The following is a 23,223-nucleotide window of genomic DNA, read 5'->3' on the forward strand; positions in this document are numbered from 1 at the left end:
CAGAAGGGACTCTTCATGCCTACATAAGCTGACCCCTAGAATTCAGGTCAGGAATCTCTGCTCTGAATCAAACATTCTATGTCACAGCATCTCCTTACATGGGATCCAGCAGGTCCCAGTTAATTCCAGACTCCAAACATACTCAACACCCTGACTAACTTTTTCTGGGTAGAAACTTGGATCTACTCACCTTCTCCTCATCTCCTCACTCTTACCCTGGCACTGAGACACTCCCCCTTCCCCTTGGGACACAGAACCTGGGAAGGGTCAAAATGAGTCAGAACACCTTTATGACCTTGAGGGGGTGGACTGGAGCCTCTGCTCTGACTAAAAGCCACTAAAAAAGACCTGTTGAAGGAGACTGTCTGCTCTTTCTGGTCATGTGGGCAGTGGCTCAGGCTCTGGGTGGGAGCTGAGTCTCATCCAAGCTCAGGGAGGGGGGGCCAACATGACCAAAGAATGTATGCCTTCCTGGGGCACCATCTGTCCAGTCCTGACATCGCAACAATGGAGACCATCTGCTTGCTACGATGACAGCAAAGCCCACCCAAATCCTGGAATGCAGCAACAGCCTAGTGCAAAGAGGTTTTGAGAGCAATGTCCTAAAATTAATAACAGACCAGGTTACATGGTGCTTACTATGTGCTAGGCATGTTCTAGAAAGGCTGGTGCATTAGTTCATTTCATCCTCATTGTAAACCCATGGGTAGGATTATTCTCATCTTATAGAAGCAAGATATAGACACTTCACTAAGCCCAGAGATGGACCTTCTGGGCTTCAAAATGGACTCATAATAAAAATGGGATCCCCCTCAATTTGAGAGGAGAAAAAAAAATTAAGGATTGCTTTATAAGGGGTTGGTTCAGGAAGAGTCCAGGAAATTTATTTTTAAATCTAACTCTTATCTATAAGAGTTAGGAAGGGAAATGCTCCCTTTATCTTGCTAAACCATCATAATCATGGCAACTGGGACTATTTGAAAATTTTTTCATAGACTGGGTTTTTTAAAACTGAGGATTTTTAGTTTACTGTTAGTTCAGCCAGCATGAGAATTCTAATAGAAACTTAAATTCCACTCTAAATAACTGAAGGGGTGAATAATCATACTGCCTTTATATTCTCTGGACATCAGTGCAAACTTGTGCTGTATGTAACTTGGATGAACTTGCTCATAGTAGGTACACTGCTGAAGTTGTTCAACTTAAATGACTGTAGCTAAGTACAGGGTCAGTATAAAGAAATGCTGTTGTATTTGACAAGTATTTTTTTTTTCCTAGTCAGTGACTATTATTCTTCTAACATGTCTGACACTCCAACAATGCTGGATTGTACCTCTCCGGAGATTTTCCTCCAAGCCAGTTGACCAGTGCCACGGTAGCAGATCTCCTCTTGCTATTTTGTACCTTCAGTGGTGTCACAAAGCTAAGCTTCAAATGGAGCTTTTGTTTGTTAGTAGAGGGAGGTATTCATGTGGGTGCATGTGTGTGTGCTGTATGCGGAGGCCAGAGATCAACCTCAGCTGTCATTCCCCCAGGCACCATCCACCTTGTTTTTTGAGCTCTTCAATTAGGCCAGGCCAGCTGGTAAAGGAGCCCCTGGAATCTGTTTAGTTCCCCAATGCCAAGATTACAAGTCTGGGCCACCATGTTCGGCTTTTTAACATGAGTTCTGGGGACTGAACTCAGGCTCTCATGAATGCATGACAAGCACTCTAACTACCAAGCCATCATTCCAACTCCCTTGAGCTTTTTATTCTGATGGATCCACCAGTATCCATTCTAACAGGAAGTTTTGGGCCCAGTGCTAAAGGCTTTAAAGAAGATTAGCCAAAACACAGTTGTGGAAATGGTGAAGTATTTAGAATAGGAAGCTGACTTCCCAAAGTAAACACCTGAAGGGACAAAGAAACACTGTGTGGTTGAATAAGCTCTAAACTGTTGATCAGGTGAGCAGTCAAATTACTTTAGAGTCACACTAAAAGGATATCCAATTCCACTAAAGACTCAATTTTCAAATATTATCCAATAGAGTTCCTTTAAATATCTTGACTGATTGATCTCCCATTTCCAAAGACCAGGGCAATTTATAGGAGGAGTCTGTGTCTCTGCTCTCCTTCCTTCTAGTTTTCCTCCAGGGAATCCTTCTGTCTTGCCGCTCTTTATTCCTCCCCATTCTTCCAAGCACCTTCCTGGGCCCCAGGTCATAGCTCTTCTTGCTCTGAATGCTAAGAATATGTTCCTATAGGACTTGCCTTGTGCTACCCTGCCCTCTGTGCTAAGCTCTGTGAGGCTAGGAAATGATCAGCCAGCTCTTTTGCAGCCTGGAAAAGTGGTTCAGCCAGGAGCAAGGATGAATGGGAAGGAAGTATAGGAGGAGAGAGAAGGGCATCAAAGAAAGAGCACTCTTTGAGGCACCTCATCTGCCATGGGTGGCTCCCCATGGGCCACATAGATCCTGAGGGACCCTTCATTTTGAGCCCGCACATGCTCAATCCTGAGAGGCATCTTAAGGCATCCCCTGCTGTCCTTGCCCAGGGGCAATTTTAACCTGAGTCTTCCTCTCCCACTTTCTCTTTCTCCTGCTCTTCTGCCTAAGAACCCAGTCCATAAGCAGAGGCATTCCTTTGCCACAGGATGATAACCTGCATCACCCCCATGCATGCTTGAGGCTGGCTTCTGCCTGTATGCAATTCTTCTTGGTCCTACAAGTCTGTGCTGACCCTGTCAGAGAAGAGGATAGCACTGGTGCGGGGCAGCCTCCCTAATTCCAAAATCTTTAGCGATGTGTAAGAGCCTTTCTTCTTCCTCTGACAGTCCTCTTTAGGACAGGAAGTGTCTTCACTGATGGGCTTTTAACTGGAAGCTACTTTCCTTAAGAACACAGCTCCCCTTCCTCAAGTACCCTACATCTGATACTCTTTGCAATTCTAACACCATCTATTGCCTTAAGCAGTTCAATCACGGCTGCCTTGACCTTGTACCTTCTGCACTAAATAAAAAAGGAATCGTAAACTCACTTATCTGAAATGCTCTAATTTTTAACTTAAGCGTGGTGTCGAGGGTTAACTTGGCACACCAGAAGGACTGCATCAACTCTCCTCCCATCTCTCAAACCAATCAGCAAGAAGCCCAACTAGGCAGAATGAACTTTTCTCATGAACTGTATGTGTTTCCTTTGCTGGTATATACTCAATGAAACAAACAAACGAACGTTTGGAAACAGGGATTTTCTTTGTGCTGTTCTCGGTCTCCTCTTGAGGATGTGAAATTGAGTAACGGGGTTTCCCTAAGCGCCCCTCAGGGTTAGGCCCCAAGCTTCTAAGCAGTGAAATGGGCTGGCTGGGACTGCTGTGCTGCAGTTCATTCTCTTCTGGACTTAGCTGATCAGATCCCTCCCCTGGCTAAGAATCATGGGTGGCACTTAGCAGTCATGGGTGAAAGACAAAGCAGCGCTGCAGGAAAGCCCTCACTGAAGCTAAGAACAGGCTGCAGTGAGGAGCTAGGTCCACACAGCCCGGCCAAGGGGCTAGTCTAAGTGTCGGCTGGGCCAGGGATGTCAGCTGGAAGGGGCAGGAGAAAGACAGGCTGCCATTACGTTGGGCACATTCGCGGACTCCATGGCTCCCCAGCAAGTACCTTAATGAATGCTTCCATACTGCCGTTAAAGAGTTTATGGCTATACACTGAAAGAGGCCTAGGTCTCCTCATTTTCTGTGGTTTAGGGGGAAGACAGGGGGGCCTAGGGGAAAACGGAACAAAAGAAATCAAGAAAGCAACCAACGTAAACATACAATGGGAGAGACGCTCTTCAAACCCACAATTGGAGAACACAAAATGCAGAAGGGAGCCCCGGCCCCCAACACATTGGTTTCCAATGTTCCATCTGTAGGCCTCTGGATGTTTTGGGGAGATCTTAGTTTACCCACAATGCCAAGCAGAAGCAACTTTCACAAGACACAAATGCATTCTATATTACGGGGAGATAGGATGTATCCAAGAAATCCCTGCAATTATCCTGTAGACCAGATGGAGGGGGATCAGGGATTAGAGGTGTCATCAATAGCCAAGAAAGCAAGAGACTTTCAAACACTATTGGGATGGTTAATTTTCATAATTTTGACTTAAATCCATCATCAAGACCTAATTCCCAATGTATTGGAACACTATTTTCCTAACAACTCTTGACATTTTGAAGGCATCTGATTGATTTTTATTTCATTGTTCTGAGAGCCAGACAGCCAGATGCCAAGAGGTAAACTGAAGCTTTTTTAAGGTCTGTAGGTATCTTGGGATGATACTATCCCACTTGTCAATCAAGAACACTTTTGATTGGAGCACTCTCAAATCTATTACCATACTTAACTCAGAACAGATGGCACTATTCTACAGAGACTGAGGCTGGGAGAGGAGAATCAGCAGAGGCAGGCCCCAATCTAGCTCTCTTCTGCTCCAAGTCCAGGGATTTTTTCTTCCAGGCCATGGTCATGGGGCTGGGGCCTCTTGTCATTTCCAGCAGAGGACCCTTCTGCCCCATCAGCCCTTGCTACAGGGGTGAAGTTGAGTGAAAGTGTCTTGCTTTCCTTTTGGATCTCCATTCCTGTGCTCTGCTCTTGGCGCAGGGAGGGGAAACCACACCACAGTCCACCAGGAATGATGAAATGGCCACAGACACCAAATGCCTGTCTGTGATTGCTCGCCATGCATATGCCTGGGTTGCCTTATTTGCTCATTTCACTACCCAAGTTGGCCTGACTCAATACTGCCGGCCTTCTGGGCAAAGGGCTTTTGAAGGTTAGGAGGAGGGTCTCTCACTAAAAGAGGGGGTTCATTTTCAAATGACTTCATTCAAATTTTGGGAGCAACGAGTACATACTCAGCCAGGCACAGATAAACATATAACAAGCAAGGACCTGTCCCTCCCCACCCCCAGTCTTGATTGATTTCTGTGGATGGGTGAGAATCTTTTTGGTTTTGACACAGGCTTTCCTGTAGGTCAGGCTTCCTGTAGTAGAGATTGACCTTGTACTCCTGGTCATCCTGCTTCTAACCTTCTCGGTGCTGGGTTATGGGCATGTACTATCACTCTTGGCATTAAGGACTGAACCCAGAGCCTCATGTGTTCTAGTCAAGTACTCTACCCACTGAGATACATCTTTATTTAGCTCACAGACAAAAATAATATGGACTGTGGAGCCAATCAAAATGAATGAAGGTCACACTCCCTCTCACTGGGCTTGCTGTACCCACATCCCTTCAGCAGCCCAGCCATCCAGGGCACTCCCCTACTTCTCCTAGGTGTTTGAGTGTTGAGCAAATGCTGCTAGTCCAGGACATGCTGCATGGGCAAAGACACAGTTGAGTCCAAATAACATGCCATCAATCAGGGGAACCAAACAAACGGCACGACCAAAATTCCGGAAAGAAACAACAGGCAAGACTATGTCCAGCCCATCTTGGATCTATGTCAATTTGGTTAGCTAAGTCCGTGTCATTTCTTTTTCAAAAGTTACATCTTTTTAGAAGATGTATGAAAGCGGGGAGGGGAATCTCTTACACTGGATCTGCTTTTGAATTTCCAAATGCAAAAGCCAAAAAAGATTGCCAAAAGCGTGACACAAAACCACAGCATCCAAATTTAGGGATTAGAAGCAAGGAGGATGGCAACATCCTCATTTGTTTTCACAGTGTCTTGGGTCATTTCTTTATTTCACACGATATCCTCCTCACATCCCTGAGAGGCAGGCGAGAATGAGTAAGCCATTTATGGGAGGCAAATGAGCCTACAAGAGATAAAGATTTTCGCCCAAGGTCACACAAATGTGATCCATCAGGGCTTGGAGCTGGATGCAGCTCTTCTTACTAGAAGCTTCAGTGTGAGTATGAAGTTAAGAAAGTAATGTCATCACAGAGCCTCCAGCAGGAGCATTGAATTGCCTATCAAACTCTTGTGGCTCACAAGAGTGGCGACTCTTGGCCTAGACACTGGAATGCAGCATCAGAAGCTCTAGGGTGCTCAGGTGAAGGATTTTCTGAAAAGAAGCCAGAAGCATTTCTGGGCTTTGTTTTTGTTTTTACTTTTTACAAAGCAGAATAAAAGGAAAATGGAATGTGCTTCCCCATTTTTCCTGCCCAACAGAGTTAAGGACAATGAAGCCACAGCAGCTTTCTTTCTTTTGTGGGGCACTGGGCACTGCCCGGAATCTCTGACAAGGAAACGTAGCTATCCCAACTTTGCACAACATCAAATCTGTATCACTTACTGGAATGCTGGGTGGGGCACAAAGTGGGGAGCAGGGGGACAGCTCAGCCAGGGAAAGTGGGGCAGCCTAAGCCTTCCATCTCTTCTGCTGCTCAGATGCAGAGCAAAAAAGGAAAGAAAGAAAGAGAGGCAGGGAGAACAGGAACATAGAAGTCCACCAGAGGAGGGAGGAGAAACCAGAGACCAATGTCCCCTTTCTGCTTTCAACCAGGATGAAAATTAGCACACATTGGCAACACGGGAGTTGGCCTCAGAATTACTCTGTGGCAAAAAGCATGTATGGTTAAGAATTGCCCCAGACAACCCAAAAGATGTGGATGTCACTATCCAAAATGGTGGCAATACTGAAGTTCAAGGGCAGGCAGGCACTTGGAAGCTGAGCTTGTGTGTGTAGTGAACTGCAGTTTGTTTGGTCATGATGTCAACCAATATCACCTCTAATCACGACCACAGGGTCATGTCAGCCTATTTTGAGGAGGTCAGACTTTCTTACAATCACAATAATTAAAACCTCATGTTTGTATCTCACTTTGCCATTTTCAGCATAGTTTAAATACACATTATCACATCTGGTCAGGCTAAATTCCTGGGTTAGTATGAATTGAGGCCATTCAAAAATAAGTCTTTTTAAAAGCGTGAGAAAATATAACATGCTGCAGCCCAGGGTCAAAAACTGGGCCATCTATACAAGGTCAAGAGCAACTTGGCTGAGGGAACCTTCTCAGATGATGGTCCCAGATGCCCCTGACTATGTGTAAGCATCTGTGGAAGATACCACTTAGGTACAGAGACCCATCACCCAGAGCCTCTGAGACTACTTTGAAAACCACTGCCAAGTTGAGAAAGAGGTGCACAGGTTAAACAATGACTTTGGAGGTAAGGGAAGGGTTTAGTTTACTATCACCTCTCACCTTGGCTCAGGGCCACAAAATATCTGGCTAGTCTGAAATTTAGTTCAGGGTACCTAAGTGGGAGGTCTGGTAATCAGCTTGGACTTCCTAGACTCTAGGTCAAAGAGGGTGTGGAAAGCAACATTTCAGGGGGTTTTGTTTTGAAAAAGAAAAAATATATATTCTGGGCTTTTCCTTGAAGGAGCAGCCGGAGACCCGGGAAAGGGATACTTATAGCTCTCCTCCCCTGTATTCTACTGGAGGAGGCGCCCTCTGCCTGAGTCCTAGGGATTAGGAGGCAGTGGTCATGGCCCAATTCATCTCTCATCTCTTCCACTGTCTGCAAATGATGGTATAAAATACAGTTTCCATTGTCTTGGGACTATAGTAATATCCTCCTACCAGAAAAAAATATTAACAACAATTTTGTTTCTGAAGGGATCTTCGAAAGTGACCTGCACATCTGTTGCTCCATATGTGGGAGGGTCCTTGCCTGTGAATCACCCGGATGTTTCCAAATTGCCTGGGCCCAGATGCACAGCTGGATTTCTAGAAAGCCCTAAGTCTCCAGATCAGCATACTTAAAACCCACAGCTTCCCCAGCCTCTGCTTTCCCAGGAGCAAGGGCGAGTTGCAGGGTCATCTTTGCTCTTGCCAAGTAGGACAGCTTTCCAGGATTCTATGGCAATGGGAAGAATTTTGGGGAAAGGAAAGAATGTCACTGAGTCACTGGGCCCAGAAAAACGAGGTGAAAAATAGTTCTCCACAGCCATGTATGATGGAGGGCAGGCTTCTGGGCCACTGGCTAAATTCATGCTGGGAACTTAGACAACAAGGTAGTGCCAGCTGCTTAGGCAGCTGAACCCTGTGAAAGGCAAAACAAGTCAACCATCAGCTCACTGAGAGCTGCTGAGTAGAAAGTGTTCACTGGCTCTGGTCTGCTCAGGGAAAAGCACAAAGGGAGATGCAGAAGGAGCTAGAAGGACGCTCAAGTTGCCCGTGCTACCAGCCTCAGCAGCCCATCCAAGTCCCAGTGAAGTCTAAGCCAAGATGTAGGCAACACAGGGGTCTGGGTCCACATCTGTGTGTATGCAGCATGCGTGTTGCCATCTCTGCACAATATCAGCCAGCCCCAAAGCCTCCACAACTGGGAACCCAGGCTGGACCTGGCCGGCCTGTTGGGCAATTGAGGCAGTGGCCTGCAGAGAGGAAAACAGCCACCCCACAGCCTGTGGCCTCTGTTCAACCACCCTGGAATCAACCACCCTCCCACTGGACGGGACATGCCTCATTCCCCCATGGTGCTCTCAAAGCCCCATCCCCATGGCCAGCCCGTAGGAGTGCGGCTTTGCTGGTGTGAAGCCAGAACAAGCGGTGCAGCCTCTGAAGCCACTGTATCTTGTCTCAGCACCCCAATACCCCCAGAGCTAGTGAAGACTGTCCAGCTCCCCTACCTCCCGGCAGGCTATGTCCACCCTACATATCCACCCACCCACCACATCCTGCTCAGACCTCAGGCAGCGTGTACAAGAACACAAGATTCCCCAACTCTTACCTGGTAGTGCCACACTCTGCTCTCTCCCCTGAAGAAAAAACAAAATGCATGTTGATGTTTAATTGGCTTTGGATGTTGTTTTAACCAGAGAACATTATTTTCCTTTAAATAAAAAAAAAATTGGAATGACCTCTTGTGTCCATTTATAGTCCTTCCCTATTCCTGCCCCAAGCAATTACTAATCTCTCTTTCTCTGCAGATTTACTAGACATTTCACAGAAACAGAATCACTCACCATGTGGTCTCCTGCTTCTGGTTTCTTTCACTTACCTTAAGTGTCTGGGGTCCATCTATATGACATGATTCAGTAGTTCATTTATGCTATGGCTGAATAATATTCCAATGTATGGACAGACCACATTTCCTTTATCCACTCACTAATAACTGCCCTCTTAGGATCTCACACCTTAAATGTGCTCTAGCATGCTCTCTTTCCATGTGTGAGAAATCTAGTCTTTTCTGTAAAACAGATTTATCAAATATATACCTGCTTCCTCTCTCCTGGATTCCTTTGTTAAGAACTACATATTTGGGCTGGAGAGATGGCTCAGTGGTTAAGAGCACTGGCTGCTCTTGCAGAGGATGTGGGTTCAGTTCCCAGTTCCTGCATTTTGACTAACAATCATCTGCAATTCCAGTTCCAAGAGATCCAGTGCCCTCTTCTGGCCTCCACAGGCATTGCACTACTTGGGGGCACTTAACGTAAATGCACACAAAACACCAATACACACAAAATAAAAATAAATATAATTTTTTAAAACAAAAAAGAAATATGTATTTGTTCAAATATTTGTTTTTCTTTTACATCAACTTCTCAAAATAGCCAATTATAATTAGATTGTGAGATTGAACCCCAGCCAATGAAAAACAGGCCAGTTTTCCTCTTGGCTAAATGGTAGAGGCCATTGTGACAAGGTGTGTTTGTTCTCCAGCTGTGGGTAGCTGTGCACCCTTCCACACAAGGGTAAAGTTTGCCTTGCCAGGATACTTTAATTTGAGTGGTAGTCTCTTGATTTGCAACCCCGATTTTATCTCTAGCAGGTGTCCCCAAACCATTCCTGTCCAAGTTTTCAACATCTCAGTCAGTGGACCACCATCCTGTTCACTTCAGCTGGAGGTGGTAGAACGGTACCTGAAAGCCTTTCCTTCTTACTTTCCCTCCTCCATCTCAACACCACAGTCTTAGCCCAGGCTCTCATCATCTCTAGTCTGCAACATTTGCTTTTTAAGTGGAGTTTCTATTTTACTACAATTCACCCACAATTCAGCAGACAAAGAAATATGTTTTTTGTCTTTTTTTTTTTGAGACAGGTTCTCCTTGTAGCCCCAGCTGTCCTCGAACCAGGCTGGCCTTGAACTCACAAAGATCTGCCTGCCTCTGCTTCCCAAGTGCTGGGATTAAAGGCATGTGCCACCACAAGAAATACTTTTAAACTGAATTATAATGTCTTTCCTTTGCTCAGAACTTTTCTAAGCTCCAATTAAACATGTAATAAAATCCAAGCTTTGCACTCTGTCTCCATAAACCTTCAGGTCCAAGGGAACTCTTGGAACCACTTCTCCATGTACATGGCCTCCTTTCTCCTTCAAGCACAGGGCTCCAGCCATGATCCCTTCTGCAGGGACCTCATGTTGGCCTCTGCATTTGCTTTCTGGGTTTCTCTCACCCCTGACACTTGCAAGGCTAGCTCCTGTTGGCCCTCTGTGTTTCAGCTGAAAATCTAGATCCAGAGCAGAGCTCCTCCATCTGAAATTGTCTCCTTAGAGCACCTCAGTTTAACTACTCTCCATACACAGATTGACATCAGTACCTTTTATGCCTGCAGTTTTACTTGTCTAACTCCATCAAAAAGCACCATGTGCTATGAGAGAATCATATCTGTTCATTGGGGGGAGGGGGATAGAACAGGCTGGCCTTGAACTCACTATGTAACAGAGACTGGCTTTGAACTCCTGATCCTCCTGCATCTACCTTCCAAGTATTGGGATTACAGGTGTGCACTGCCATGCTTGGCACATCTGTTCTTTAAAAAAATACTTATTTACTTATTTATTATATTTTATGTATATGAGTGTTCTGCCTGCATATATGTAAGTGTACCTTTGTCATCAATGCCCACGGAGGCCAGACCTGTCAGATCCGCTGGAACTGGAGTTATGGATGGTTGTTAGCCACCACATAGGTGCTGGGAACCAAACCCAGGGCCTCTGCAAGAGTAAGTGCTCTTAACTGCTGAACCATATCTCCAGCTCTGGTATGTCTGTTCTTAGAACTGCTATAGGACTGGAGAGATGACTGGGTGAGTAAAATACTTGCTGCAAAAGCATTTGGACCTGAGTTCAAATCCCCAGTACCCACATAAAGCCCTATAAAAGCAGTAGGGTAACAAGTGCCACAACACAACGATGCACAGGATGTCATCCCTGTAACAACACACAATCAAAATGATCAGAACATGGATCAAACTAGAGGGCAGTTTGGATTCTAGTCTATGTTGTCTGACTTCACATCTGAGCTTTGCCTGGGAACCTGGTTCTACCCACACAAACAAGTGAGGAAAAGCAGGTATTTCCAGCTGAATTGAATTCAAACCCAATGTCTCCTAAAGGCAGTACTTGGCTTTTAATAACATCCCTGGGCAGGGATGGAACACTCAAAATGAGTTGAAGCAATACGTTTTTCTCCCACTCAAACTGTACTGACAGTGCAGAGGTCCACGTCCTGATGTTAACTCCTCAAGTCACTGTGTTTGGGGACAGCTCATTTCCTTCCTTTGGTATTCAACATCCTTGGCCACATTATCTATCCAAGGTGCTATGGATGCCACATCTTTGGCCTTCACTTGCTGAGTATCAATAAGTAGGATTGTTTCCCATCACTGTGATGTCTAAAAATGCCCCTATTTCCCAACACCTCAAGGATAGAACTCCCACCTAACCAGTACTGCCAATAGAAACAATTTCTAGCAGCCACATTGCAAAAGAGTAAAGCAAGCCAGGTAAGAGGAATTATTTAATCATTTTAAATTTTAATCCTATCTAACATAGTAAAAATATTATCATATTCAATATATGTCAATATCAAGCAAAATATATTCTCTTCCCTATGTGCTAATCTTCAGACTCTTGTTCATTTCTCTTATCTCAGTGAACATTATCACATCTCAACCCATGTCTCAAGTATTCAACAGCGGTTCATGGCTTTCACCTTGAAGCCTACTCAGTATCCACATGGAAGTTTTTGCTTTGTTTCGTGGTTGTTTGTTTGGTCATGCAGCTCAGGTTAGCCTCAAACTCACTCTGCAACCAATGATCTTGAACTTGTGATCCTCTTGCCTCCACCTTCCATGTGCTGGGATTACCACACCTGGCTTTTTGTTGTACTAGAAATGGAACCCAGGGCTTCGTACATGCTAAGCAAGCATTCTACCAACTTAACTATATTCCAAGCTTACAATGGGGTTTGTAAAGAAAAGAGCCTAGCACTTGTTTTTTGGTTTTTGTTTTGGGGTTTTCTGTTTTGTTGCTGTTCTGTTTTGTTGTTGTTGTTGTTGTTTTGTTTTTTTAAAGACAATGACATAAGGGCAGGAAGATGCTAACCTGATGTCTGAGAATAGAACACGGAACAAACTGACACTGTCCCTGACCAAAGGCTTTGGTGGTCACAGTGGTAACTAAGGAGGGCTGTACTAGAGCCAAAGACCCAAACAGGGAAGGAGAGAAGTTAGGTGAAGCCAGTAAATTTGTTCTGCTTAATTTGCTTGTGTTTCTGGGGTCTGCTGCAGATCCGTGAGATAGCAGTTTGAATTAAATTTTCCTGCAGAGACCTGTTAGAGCTTATAGCATCCCTTGAAAGGGATGGTCTAGGATTATTCTAAATGAGGATGACCAGCTATAATGTCACCATTTCCCTCAGGGCTGCAGTCGGCTGTGACACTTCCGACAGAGCCGTCTGCAAGGTGCCTCCTACTGCATCTCTTCTTGGTTTCTGAACTATCCACTCTTCCATGGGCTCCTGGTGGTCCAGTCACACCATAATCCCTTATTTCTCACCACCATTTCCTTTGCCTTGATGCCCTTTCCTCAGTCTCTGCATGGCTGACACTTTCTCAGCCTTCAGGCATAGGGTGTACCATAAACCTGATGGTAGGCCCATAAGGCTATTGTGGAACAGAAAATGCTTGTCATCTACTGACATCACAGGCATCATAAGGCCATCATGATGCAATGCATTTCTCACACCTGTAGTGATGCTGGTGTGAAGACCTACTATGCTGCCATCATACAAAAGTAGAACACATATAATTATGTACACAGCATATTAACACTTGGTAATGATGAGAAGTGACAGCTTACTATTTACACTACTTTAAAATGCATTGTTTCCACTTTTAAAAACACAAGTTTACTGTAAAGTAGTGCAGTATGTTACTCTTGGTTACATCATTTTCTCTGGTACCTGATTTAATGTCTTGATGTGACCTCAGATATATCATGTAGTCTGGGTGTGCAGCAGGCCAAGTCATCTAGATTTGTGTCAGAACGGCTTATGATGCTCACACTGTGGCAGGCTTGCCTTATACTTCTCAGAGTACTTCTAACATACTTCTTAGTAGTGATCCCCACCACTAAGTGATGCCTGCATACCGCTCATTGACTGGGGTACCTCTTCCTTGTGACTGTGGGACCTCATTTGTCTGCATGTCATGGTGCCCCCACCCCCTTTGGGCCTGCCAGAGCCTATGTTTTTGGATAGATGAGGAGACAGTGAGGGACAGACAGGAGTTAGGAACCAAAGGGTTTAGGATATGGCTTTGCATGCCAACACACACTCAAGGCAGACCCTCCTCTACCATCCTTCAGCTTTCTACTTGCATTCTAGCTCCCTAGAAACCCATTACCAACATCTCTTTAGGAATATGAAGTCTCACTTCTAACACATGACAAATAAAAAAGTCTTGTCCTTAACCTTCAGAGACCTGTTGAGATTTTAAAAATATATATATTATAAAATATAGTTGGTGCCTGAGTTCTTGGGGGACTATTTAGCTCTATAACAGGCTGTTAAACTTGAGCCCAAAAAGGTTTTGTTCCATCAGTGAATATGCTTGAAGATCTTCAGCAAAGTGGAAACCCACCAGCATCTTAGATATAAACACCAGAGCTCACAGAATACCCAAGCCCAGATCGGCAGAAAGGTCTCAGGTCTCAGGTCCACAATAGCCAGAGGCAGACTGGGCATGTGTTCTCACTCACAAACTGTGCCCACAGCATCATTTGTAATACCAATGCCAGTCTGCTAGAAACCTAGCGGCTTGAAAAAAACAAAACAAAACTTGTGCATCTGGGCTCAATCACATTCAAAAGCTCACTTGTAGGTAAAAATAATCCCAAAGAATTTGTGCTTCCCTGGGTTCTTTGAGCCATTCTGTCAAAGAAGAGCTTTGGAAAAAATGAACCACAACATTTCATTAAAAAGTGGCAGGGGTGGGGGTGGGGGCTGGAGAGATGGCTCGGAGGTTAAGAACACTGACTGCTCTTGCAAAGAACCCTTATTGAGTTCCCAGCACCCACATGGTGGCTAACAATCACTCGTAACTCCAGTTATAGGGGATCTGATGCCCTCTTCTGACCTCCATGGGCATTGCACTATAAGGATGCACTTATATACATGCAGGGAATACACTCATACACATAAAATTTTTTAAAAAATGAATAATTTTTTTAAAAAAGGCATGAGTCTTTTGGGATAAATATTCCTTTGGACCCATAGTTCTCACCATCTAAAGTTTTCACTTTATACCTCCCAATACAAACTAGCTCTCAGGCAATAGAAGAGGACCGTGGATGAAGGTGTAACTATACACTAAGCCCACTCGTACTGAGTGGGAGAATCAAACTGCTCAGGTGGAGGTGAGGTGACTCCTTGCTTAAAATTCAGAAGGGAATGGATTTGGTACTGTTCTGAGCTCTGCTTAGCCTGCCCAATTTTTCCATGCCTTCCTTTACCCAATGAGCAAGAGTTATTCAGTCTAAGTTAAATTCTCCTATTTGCTAATTCTCTGCTTTCAGTCAGTAACCACAACGTACCTTTATTGTATCATACATACATAAGAATGAATAGATTGGTGCCAATTAATTCAGTTTTTTTTCTAGTAATTCAGTCACTTCATTAACTTTAGTTTATAATAATGCGCCAAAAATAGGGCTGTAATCCCAGGACTGGGGAGGCTGAGACAGAAGGATCAGGAATTTAAGGCCCTCCTTGGCTATATGTCGTTTGAGGCCAACATAGGCTACATGGGACACTGACTCAAAAATATATATATATATACATTCATTAATTGTGACATACCATACTAAATAGAATGTTAATATAGTGAAAACTGAGTATGAACCATTTGAGAGAATTTCTCTATCTTTCTAACTTTTCTGTAAACTTAAAACATCCTAAAATAAAAATTCCTACTTAAAAAAAAAGCTTCTCTAGAACTAAGCTGCCTTCCAAGAGCTGTCCCCAGTATCAAAGGAAGCACACTGGACTTTTTCATGGCTGGCTCACTAGAAAAAAGCATTGTGGGGCTTCTAGATGACTCTTAGCAGCTCCTGTACTTCTTAAACAACATTTTCCTAAACCTGTTCTTGCCAATTGGCTCAAGACTCAGGAAAGGGGCTGCAGAGGTCACATCTTGGACTGAGATACAGTTGAAAAAATCCTGGAGGACCAAGTGGACCATGGGCCATGCTGACCAAAAAACTGCTATGATTTTATTACGGCCTCACAGGCACTAATAGAAGGTTAGCACTCGGAGGGGAGCAGGGGAGTGGAAACTCTTTTGCCTCACAGTTCATGGGCCCATCCTGGATCTTAGTTTTTAAAAGAATACTTACACCGGGCGTGGTGGCACACGCTTTTAATCCCAGAACTTGGGAGGCAGAGGCAGGCGGATCTTTGTGAGTTTGAGGCCAGCCTGGTCTACATAGTGAGTTCCAGGACAGCTGAGGCTACAGGGAGACCCTGTCTCAAAAAGCCAAAAAAAAAAAAAAAAAATTTTTAAACCTAGAGAATCTAATCTCAAAATCACAAGTACCTTCCAATTCACACAGATCTGCCTCTCCAATACCGCTCCTGAGAAACAGTCCCTGGCTCCGGTGCCATAAAAACCAATCTGCCTCAGGACTGGCTCAGTGGTTAAGAGCACTGGCTGCTCTTGTAGATGACCTGGGTTCGATTCCCAGCACCCACATGGTGGCTATGAACCATCCTTAACTCCAGTTCGAGGGGAATCCAAAGCTCTCTTCTGACCTCTACAGCAATGCATGACACAAGTGCACTCACATACATGCCGGCAATACACTCATACACATTAAAAATAAAAAAATCTTCCATTTTTACTGCTGATCTCCTAAGCTGCCTCAACACCTATTCCTCCAAGTTCCTCTTGGCTTTTGTCTCTCTTCCCTTCCATTCTTGCTCTGCTTCTCTCCTTGATAGCTGCACCCCTGCAACTGTTCTCTTTAAGCCCTGGCCCAACACTGAGATGTCAGGATGGGAAGAACTTAGAAGGATGAAGGAAGAGAGCTCACTACAACTAACTCTTCTCACACCTGCAAGCCTAGCACTTGGGGGGCAAGGCAGGATGGTTATATATTTAAAGCTAGCTTTGTCTACATAATCAGAACCTAGGTAAACATGAAAAGGAAGAAGGGGATCAAACGTATTGGGGTAGAGAATGGATGAACTGACTTGCAAAGGGACATAAGGACACTTTTTTAGTCGTTTGGAAATGTTTTATATTCTGAGCTGGATGGTGGTTCCACTAGTACATGCAAAGGTGACAGGAATAAGCTTGGTGAGTTTTAAGCAGTGCAGGCTTGCCCAACCTGGCTGGAGCACATGAGAAAGAGGGGACTGTTGGGTAGGGTCAGAGAAACAGGCAGAGACTGAATGATAGAGGGAAGGCCTTGTGTGCCTTGACAATAGCTGTTTTTTCTCTAGTGCCCTTGGAAGGCCTTGAGTGGCTTCAAGCCTAGTTTTCTAGTCCTTTAAGGACTAATCCCTACATTTCTTCTTTGACCTAGAAATTTGGCCAGGCCTTCCAGTAGTATCCCTGGACTATGCTGAGAAACATCAACGCTGGTCTCTGTGATCTTTGAGTCCCACCTCCTACTTCGGGGGACCCCTGTATCACTCAGCCTTGTCCCTTCCCCAGCCTACACTAAAACTGTGGTTGGGCTCTATTTTCTGCAGACATATAGAACCCCTCTCAGCACCTGTACCAAAGTGATTTTTTCCAGCCTTCCCAGTGAGGACACAAGGACCCAGGGCTGATGTCTCAAGCTGAAGTGGCTCAGCAGCTCTGGGCCACAAAAGCCCCTCCTGGGCCTTCAACCACCTGACTCACCTTCACCCAGCGTCTGCTTGAGTAAGTCGTGCTTGGCCTGTAGCTTGGTGATGAGGTTACTGCCATTCACATACTCCTTAAACTTCTGTAAGACACACAGGCATGAGGAAGTTACAGAGTGCACGGCTGAGTGATGACAGGGTCTCTTCCTCTAGAACTGACCTCTCAGGTAGGGAAACCAAAGGGAGATCAGGCCACCTGGGGACCTGCCATGGAGATAGATAGGCCTTTTACATCTGCTTTGAGCTCTACTGAGTAGTTGTCCAGTCCTGGGAGGTCACCTGGCCTTGCAGGTAGGGTTGAGCACACAAGAGGCTCAAGAGAATGACCGCAGTAGAGGCTGCTTCTGTCTGGTGAGGGCTGTGTGCAGCACAAGGCAAAGGGCCTCTTTGGTCACCAGAACTCTGTTAAGCTTCTTGGGCCAGAGCAGCAAGGAAGGGAGCCATCCAGAGGACCAAGCTCAGGCAGAGAGCTATGAGAGCAGAGCTGAAGACAACCTTTCCTCCATCTGGTCCCACTCCAAATGAGGGAGGACTGGGGCTGCTGCTGAGAAGTTTTCTACCAACAGTGCCTACACTGCATTGGGGGTATGATTTTCTTTTCTGGGTAAATGAGATAAGGAGGCAGGCACAGAAAGTGACTTTCCCCAAGTGCCACAGAAAATGGGCCAGGATGCACACTAGCTGCTTTTAAAGTCACGGTATCCGCAAAAATCCAGGACACTGTGAGACGGTGTCAAGGGATGGAGAACCATCCAGAACAGCTAGTTGCTACCCACTGACATGGGCTTGAGCCACAGCTCTATACAAATACCCAGCTTCCTTTGTCCCACACCCCCCTTGACCTACAGCATTAGAACACAGCCGGGTAAATGAACCACAAAGTAAGAAAATGCCAGTGTGTCAGATGGTGGTGAATGCTGTGAGTAAAAGTGAAGCAGGAGGGACTGGGGATGAAGCTGAGTTGGTAGAGTGTTTGCCTGGCACGTATGAGGCCCTGGGTTCTATCCCCAGCACTCATAAACTGGGCATGGTGGTATACTCCTGTGACCCCAACACTCTGGAGGTACAGGTGTGAGGATCAGATGTTCAAGGCCATTCTTGGCATAGGAAGTTTGAGGTCATCCTGGGCTACATAAGACCTTGTCTCAAAAACTAAGAGATGAAGCAGATACTCTAGCTGGGAGTCCAGGAAGACAGCAGTGCAAGGTGACATGGGAGTCAGGGCATGAAGTAGGTGGGGAGAGGCCTGGCCTGCAGAGGGATGGCATTTGCAAAAGCACTGAGAACCAAGTTAGGGAGATAAATGTAAGTGTTTGAAAATCAGCTGAGCTCTCATACAAAAACCCACTTCATTGCCCCAGCCAGTGCATCCCAACAGGTGCAGAGAGAAGCCAGCCAGGGAAGGCCAGGATTGCTACAGTTTGCCCTGAAGAGTCTGTAACATCACCATCTTCCCATTTACCTAAGTGGGTTTCTCCAGTGACTGGGAGGCTGTGGTGCCCTTGCTCTTTCTTCATGGACTTTTCTTAGCTCTGAGGATCTGGCCATTTTGTCATTTAGACTACAGCCCTGAGTATCTGTAGAGCACTTCACAGCTATACACACACACACACACACACACACACACACACACACACACAGTAGAGCTGCCCCACAATCTTGGATGACTAATGGAGAAAGCATTATCCTCCTCACTCTACATAGAAGGAAACAGAAGCTCAGAGATGGGCTCCTTACTGTGTGACCTCAGGTAGAGTACAGAATACTGGAAGCCTCTGTTAGGCCTCAATGTGAACTGAGAGTAGACCTATGGTGTTTCTCCAAATGTGGGCAGAGGATCAGCAGCCTTGTCACCAGTTGGAGAGACTGTCAATGTGTAAATTTCTGTTCTACACTACTTCAAATCTAACCCCTCACTTCTCATTTGGGGAGGAACCACAGAGGCCCAGAGTGTCCAAGTCCCAGAGCCTTATTGATAATGATGGTAGTTGAAATGTTTGCATTTTAAATGAGCACCCTAGGTAATTCACACCCTTGCTTCAGTTGGTAGCTACTTGACTGGCAGGCTGGCCATAGAGCTTCCAGTGATACCATCCTTTGACTTTATCACATGTCTAAGAATTCAAAAAAAGCAAAGTAGAGGTGCACCTATGCATACATATACACAAAAGATTGATGATGCCTGAGGAACAACATATGAGGTTATCCTGTGACTTCCACACACATCTGCACACACATGCACATATCTACATACCAACATGCATACACATATACATATATACATATACATATATACACATACGTATACACAAAAAGGGAAAAAATAACGTCTTATATATTTCAGTCAACAACACTAGATTTCTTTTAAGCCCAAGAAGCTGCACTTTCTTCTGCTCTTACCACCCAGATTTCTTACTTCTGCTGCTGCCAGAGTGAGTACTTATCCATGTATGTACTCATTGTTCTGTGGAGACAGTAACTTCTCTTTTTGAACACAGTTGGCGTCTAACAGAAGTGGCAAATGCCAGGCGTCACCAAGATTAGTTTGTTTTCTTTCTTGATAAGGTTAAAGAATATTGATAGAAAAAATGAGGTGTGTGCCAGTATTGATTTGTAACAGGGTTTTGATAAGGCTTCCACAAGGTAGAGTTAGTTGGATGCTAGAATTGGATGGGTCTGTGATAGGTTCAATGAACATAATCCAATCAGCATCAGCCTGGCTATGTATTTCTAGCAACTCAGTTGCCAGCACTGGCTCTGGCATTGCCATTACATTTTCTTGTTATCAGACTCCAAGATACTGAAGACCATGTCCCCCAAATCTACACATGATAAAAGATCTGAAAAGAGTGTGGGGGTTGAATGACTATATTAGGATACTGACAGTCTGGAATCATGAGATGAATCTATCAAGAGGAGAGCTCAGTGGGGACCTAGCTAAGAGGTCACCACAGGACCTTTAAGAGGACGGAGGCCTGGCTGCACATAGGGAAGGGTGTTAGCTGATACTACTACCTCAGTTTCCAAATAACAAAAACAAAGAATATGGTCTTAAGGCATATGAATAGGACATGGCTCCTTGCATGGAAAAGGTAAAAATTAAGCTCTATTCTGTGGTGGTCATGGAGTCTCACTTTAGAAGAGGCACTGACAGAGGAAATGGAGTTGCTGGGGTGCTGAGGCTACTCAGAACAAAAACTTGTAAGACAAGACTGAAAGAATCAGTGCATTTAGCCTTGAGAAAGGAAACCGCAGCTCCCTGGAACCAGGGAAGCACTATCAAGTAGAATTAGCCTCACTCTGGGCCACCAAGGAGAACAGAATCAAGACCAATGGCCAGGAGTCCTAGGGCAATAGATATTTGAATACAACAAAGACAAAGGAAAACATCATTTCCAGTGCCAGCCACAATGCAAGCAGAGGGGTGCTTTAGGGAAAGAGAGGTGTTAACTTGGGACACTTGGGCAGAGTTCTCATGAGCTCTTCATGGGATGTGCATCAGATGAAAGATAAGTCCCTTCAGCCCAGTCTCCATGTTCAATAAGCCCACTTTGATCCAAAGCCTCAATTCCCTTTCTCCTCTCTGCCCTTGGTCAAGCTGAAGGTCACTAATCTAGGATCTTATAGGAGGGACTAGCAACCTGTGAGCAACTTGCTTGCATTGCTTCAGTCCCTGCTACCAAAGCTTACTCCCCAGCTTAAGACAATAATACAAACACCTAACTCTAGGGTTGTTACATGGAGCTCACACCTGACTCCTTAACCACATTCCTCTAACTTGTCTGAATAAAACTCTCTCTTCAGTTTCTTCCTAAAGCAGCAAAGTTTCAGTGACCATCACCCAAGATCAATGTCAATACCACCCACCCATTGGTGGTTTACTGCATTTCAGTAAACAGGGCCAGGCAACCTAATGTTAAAGGCATGCTAGAAGATTTATGTTGTATTTTCACTAGCTTTCCCTCATTCACTCAGATTGCTCCACAAAATCCATATCCAGGGGACCAGCAGACAGTCGGGTTCTGGGTCCTGGATGCCACTTACTGTAAAATAAAACATTTCTGTTTCCTGCTGGTTGGCTCTCCTTTTGGCAATGTTGATCTTGCTCATGTAGGTCTCAGAAGCAGCCGACTTTATGGACTCTGTAGAGCGACTGTGTTGGAAGGCGTCAGAGACATCAAAGTCCTCCACAGTCAACATATCCTGTAAGGTCTGCATGGTGGCATCTAGGGTTTTTCTAACCTAGGGAAACAACATATTCCCAAACACCCTTTACCATCATAATGCCTTGGACACCTCAAAGTCCTTTTCTCAGTGGTCACTTTGTTCTTTCACATAAAGACTCTAGAAGGCAGGCAGGACAGGATACTTGCTCCTATTATATTGGTATGAAATAAGGCAAATTAGTCATTGGTCCAACACCAAATACCTGGCTGGGTGAGAAGCCAGATCATCTAATCTAAAGTCATTTTTATTGGATTGCCTCTGTTTGGAGACTGTGGGGAATGTCCTGAGGAAAATGGAGCTGAGTTTCTAGGCTTGTTTCTTTGATGTGATAGCCTGAAAGTGGCTCCTCCAGGGAGAGGCAGTCACTTGAGTAGGACTAGCAACAGACATGCTCCGGCACTCTCTTTTAGGGGAGGGAGAGGACCACATCTACATGATGGTGGTCAGCAATTGCTGAAGTGATCCGTTCTCTCCAGAAATCTGTTCCCCGAGTCTCTTCAGAAGCCACCTGGGACCTTGAGGAAAGCAATTACTGTAGCAAGGTTTAGTTGGGACTCCAGCTTCTCTCCCAGGACCCAATGAAACCATAGAGACTACAAAAGCACTGTGTGAGGACCCCCACCTCACAGCACCCGTGGGATGAGTGGTTTCTCAATTGCAGAGCCTGTACTCTGATAGAAGGTCATTCCAAAAAATGAGTTATGGGGAAAAATGGGACTCCATTTGATTGTCACTTAAAATCTCTTTCATTGCTCAGTCCTCAGCTGAAATGTCACTTTTTAGGACATCAGGACCCAATGCCCTAACTTAGTGTCTATCAGTTTCTGTCTAGCATTTCCCCACACACATCCATTGGCTTGTTGTCTTTGTATCTTAACTTCTGGTGTTCTCTCTCTAGAAAGAGGAGGAGCTATGTTGCTGTGTTCCCTCACTTTATTCTCAACCTGGAATGACTTTTTGGCATGTAGTACATGCTCAGTAACTTTGTGAATAAATATTACTTGAATAGATACTTATTGAATGAATAAATGAGTAAACAAATCAATTCTTTTTTCCAACATAGATTGGCAGGAAGTTCAGATTCAAGGTTAGGCATATGCATGCTCATCAGTGGCCACACAGAGAGGGTCACTTGCCTCATCCTCCTTACTGATTTCCATTTAACTACCATCAACAGTATTATACATATGGTGGCCCATGTAAATAATTTAAAATCCTTGAGGAAGTGAATTAGAAGACAAACCGAAAGAAAGAAAACAATCTACCTACCTCCTGCCTCTGCCTCTCACCAGGTTTGAGAAATAAATCTTTTGTCTCCCTGTGACCTCCCCTAGAATTTGATTTGTATTGTCCTGAGATATAGCCCATCTCAACTCTGTCCTAGCTCTGCCCTTTGTAGATGCCAGGGATGGCTGTCCCTACTGTCCAGGGCAGCCTTCATGACGACTGAAGACAAGCCTTCTCACTTCCCATGACTGCACTTCCTGAGGATACTCTTGTCCTACAACCTTGAGTGGCACTGCCCTGGGGTACTTTCTCCAGGGCCCCCAGTTGGCTGACATCCTACTCAGAGGGCAGTGTCTAGGTCTCAGTAGGACATTGTCCCCTGGGCCTCTTTGGTCCACATCAGAATTGGCCCACCTTTACTGGTACTTCCATCTGCACTCACCCAGGAATGATGCTGGGCCATTCAGCAGCATGGGAGGGACACTGGGCATGGTAAGGATGGTCCATTCCTTGGGCGTATAACACACAATAGGGAGGCCTGGGCTATCTATTTCATTGTAAATTTTAAATACTTACTCTGACTTTTGATGATTAAAAACATAAACTCATTGCAGAAAATAGAAAAAAAAGCACAAAGTTGACAGTAATCATCACTAAT

At 44.9% G+C, this 23,223-nt stretch overlaps 1 protein-coding gene across 4 annotated transcripts in view; it reads right to left on the reverse strand.

Moving 5' to 3' along the window:
- Srgap3 (SLIT-ROBO Rho GTPase activating protein 3) overlaps positions 1–23,223 on the reverse strand; it is a 266,271-nt gene that overhangs the window by 45,008 nt on the left and 198,040 nt on the right. For 2 of the 4 annotated variants that reach the window (XM_008854812.3, XM_029557069.1), the window contains exons 9-12: positions 21,156–21,353; positions 17,110–17,194; positions 8,705–8,732; positions 6,261–6,347 (exon numbers count right to left, since the gene is read on the reverse strand). In XM_008854812.3, coding sequence (XP_008853034.1) covers positions 6,261–6,347; positions 8,705–8,732; positions 17,110–17,194; positions 21,156–21,353 — 398 coding nt within the window. Of the gene's footprint in view, positions 1–3,636; positions 3,740–6,260; positions 6,348–8,704; positions 8,733–17,109; positions 17,195–21,155; positions 21,354–23,223 lie in introns of all 4 variants that reach the window. The other 2 variants (XM_008854813.3, XM_008854814.3) reach the window with 2 other exon arrangements.

This window comes from Nannospalax galili, unplaced genomic scaffold, assembly GCF_000622305.1.
Source record: "Nannospalax galili isolate Female #2095 unplaced genomic scaffold, S.galili_v1.0 scaffold406, whole genome shotgun sequence".
Classification (NCBI taxonomy): Eukaryota; Metazoa; Chordata; class Mammalia; order Rodentia; family Spalacidae; genus Nannospalax; species Nannospalax galili.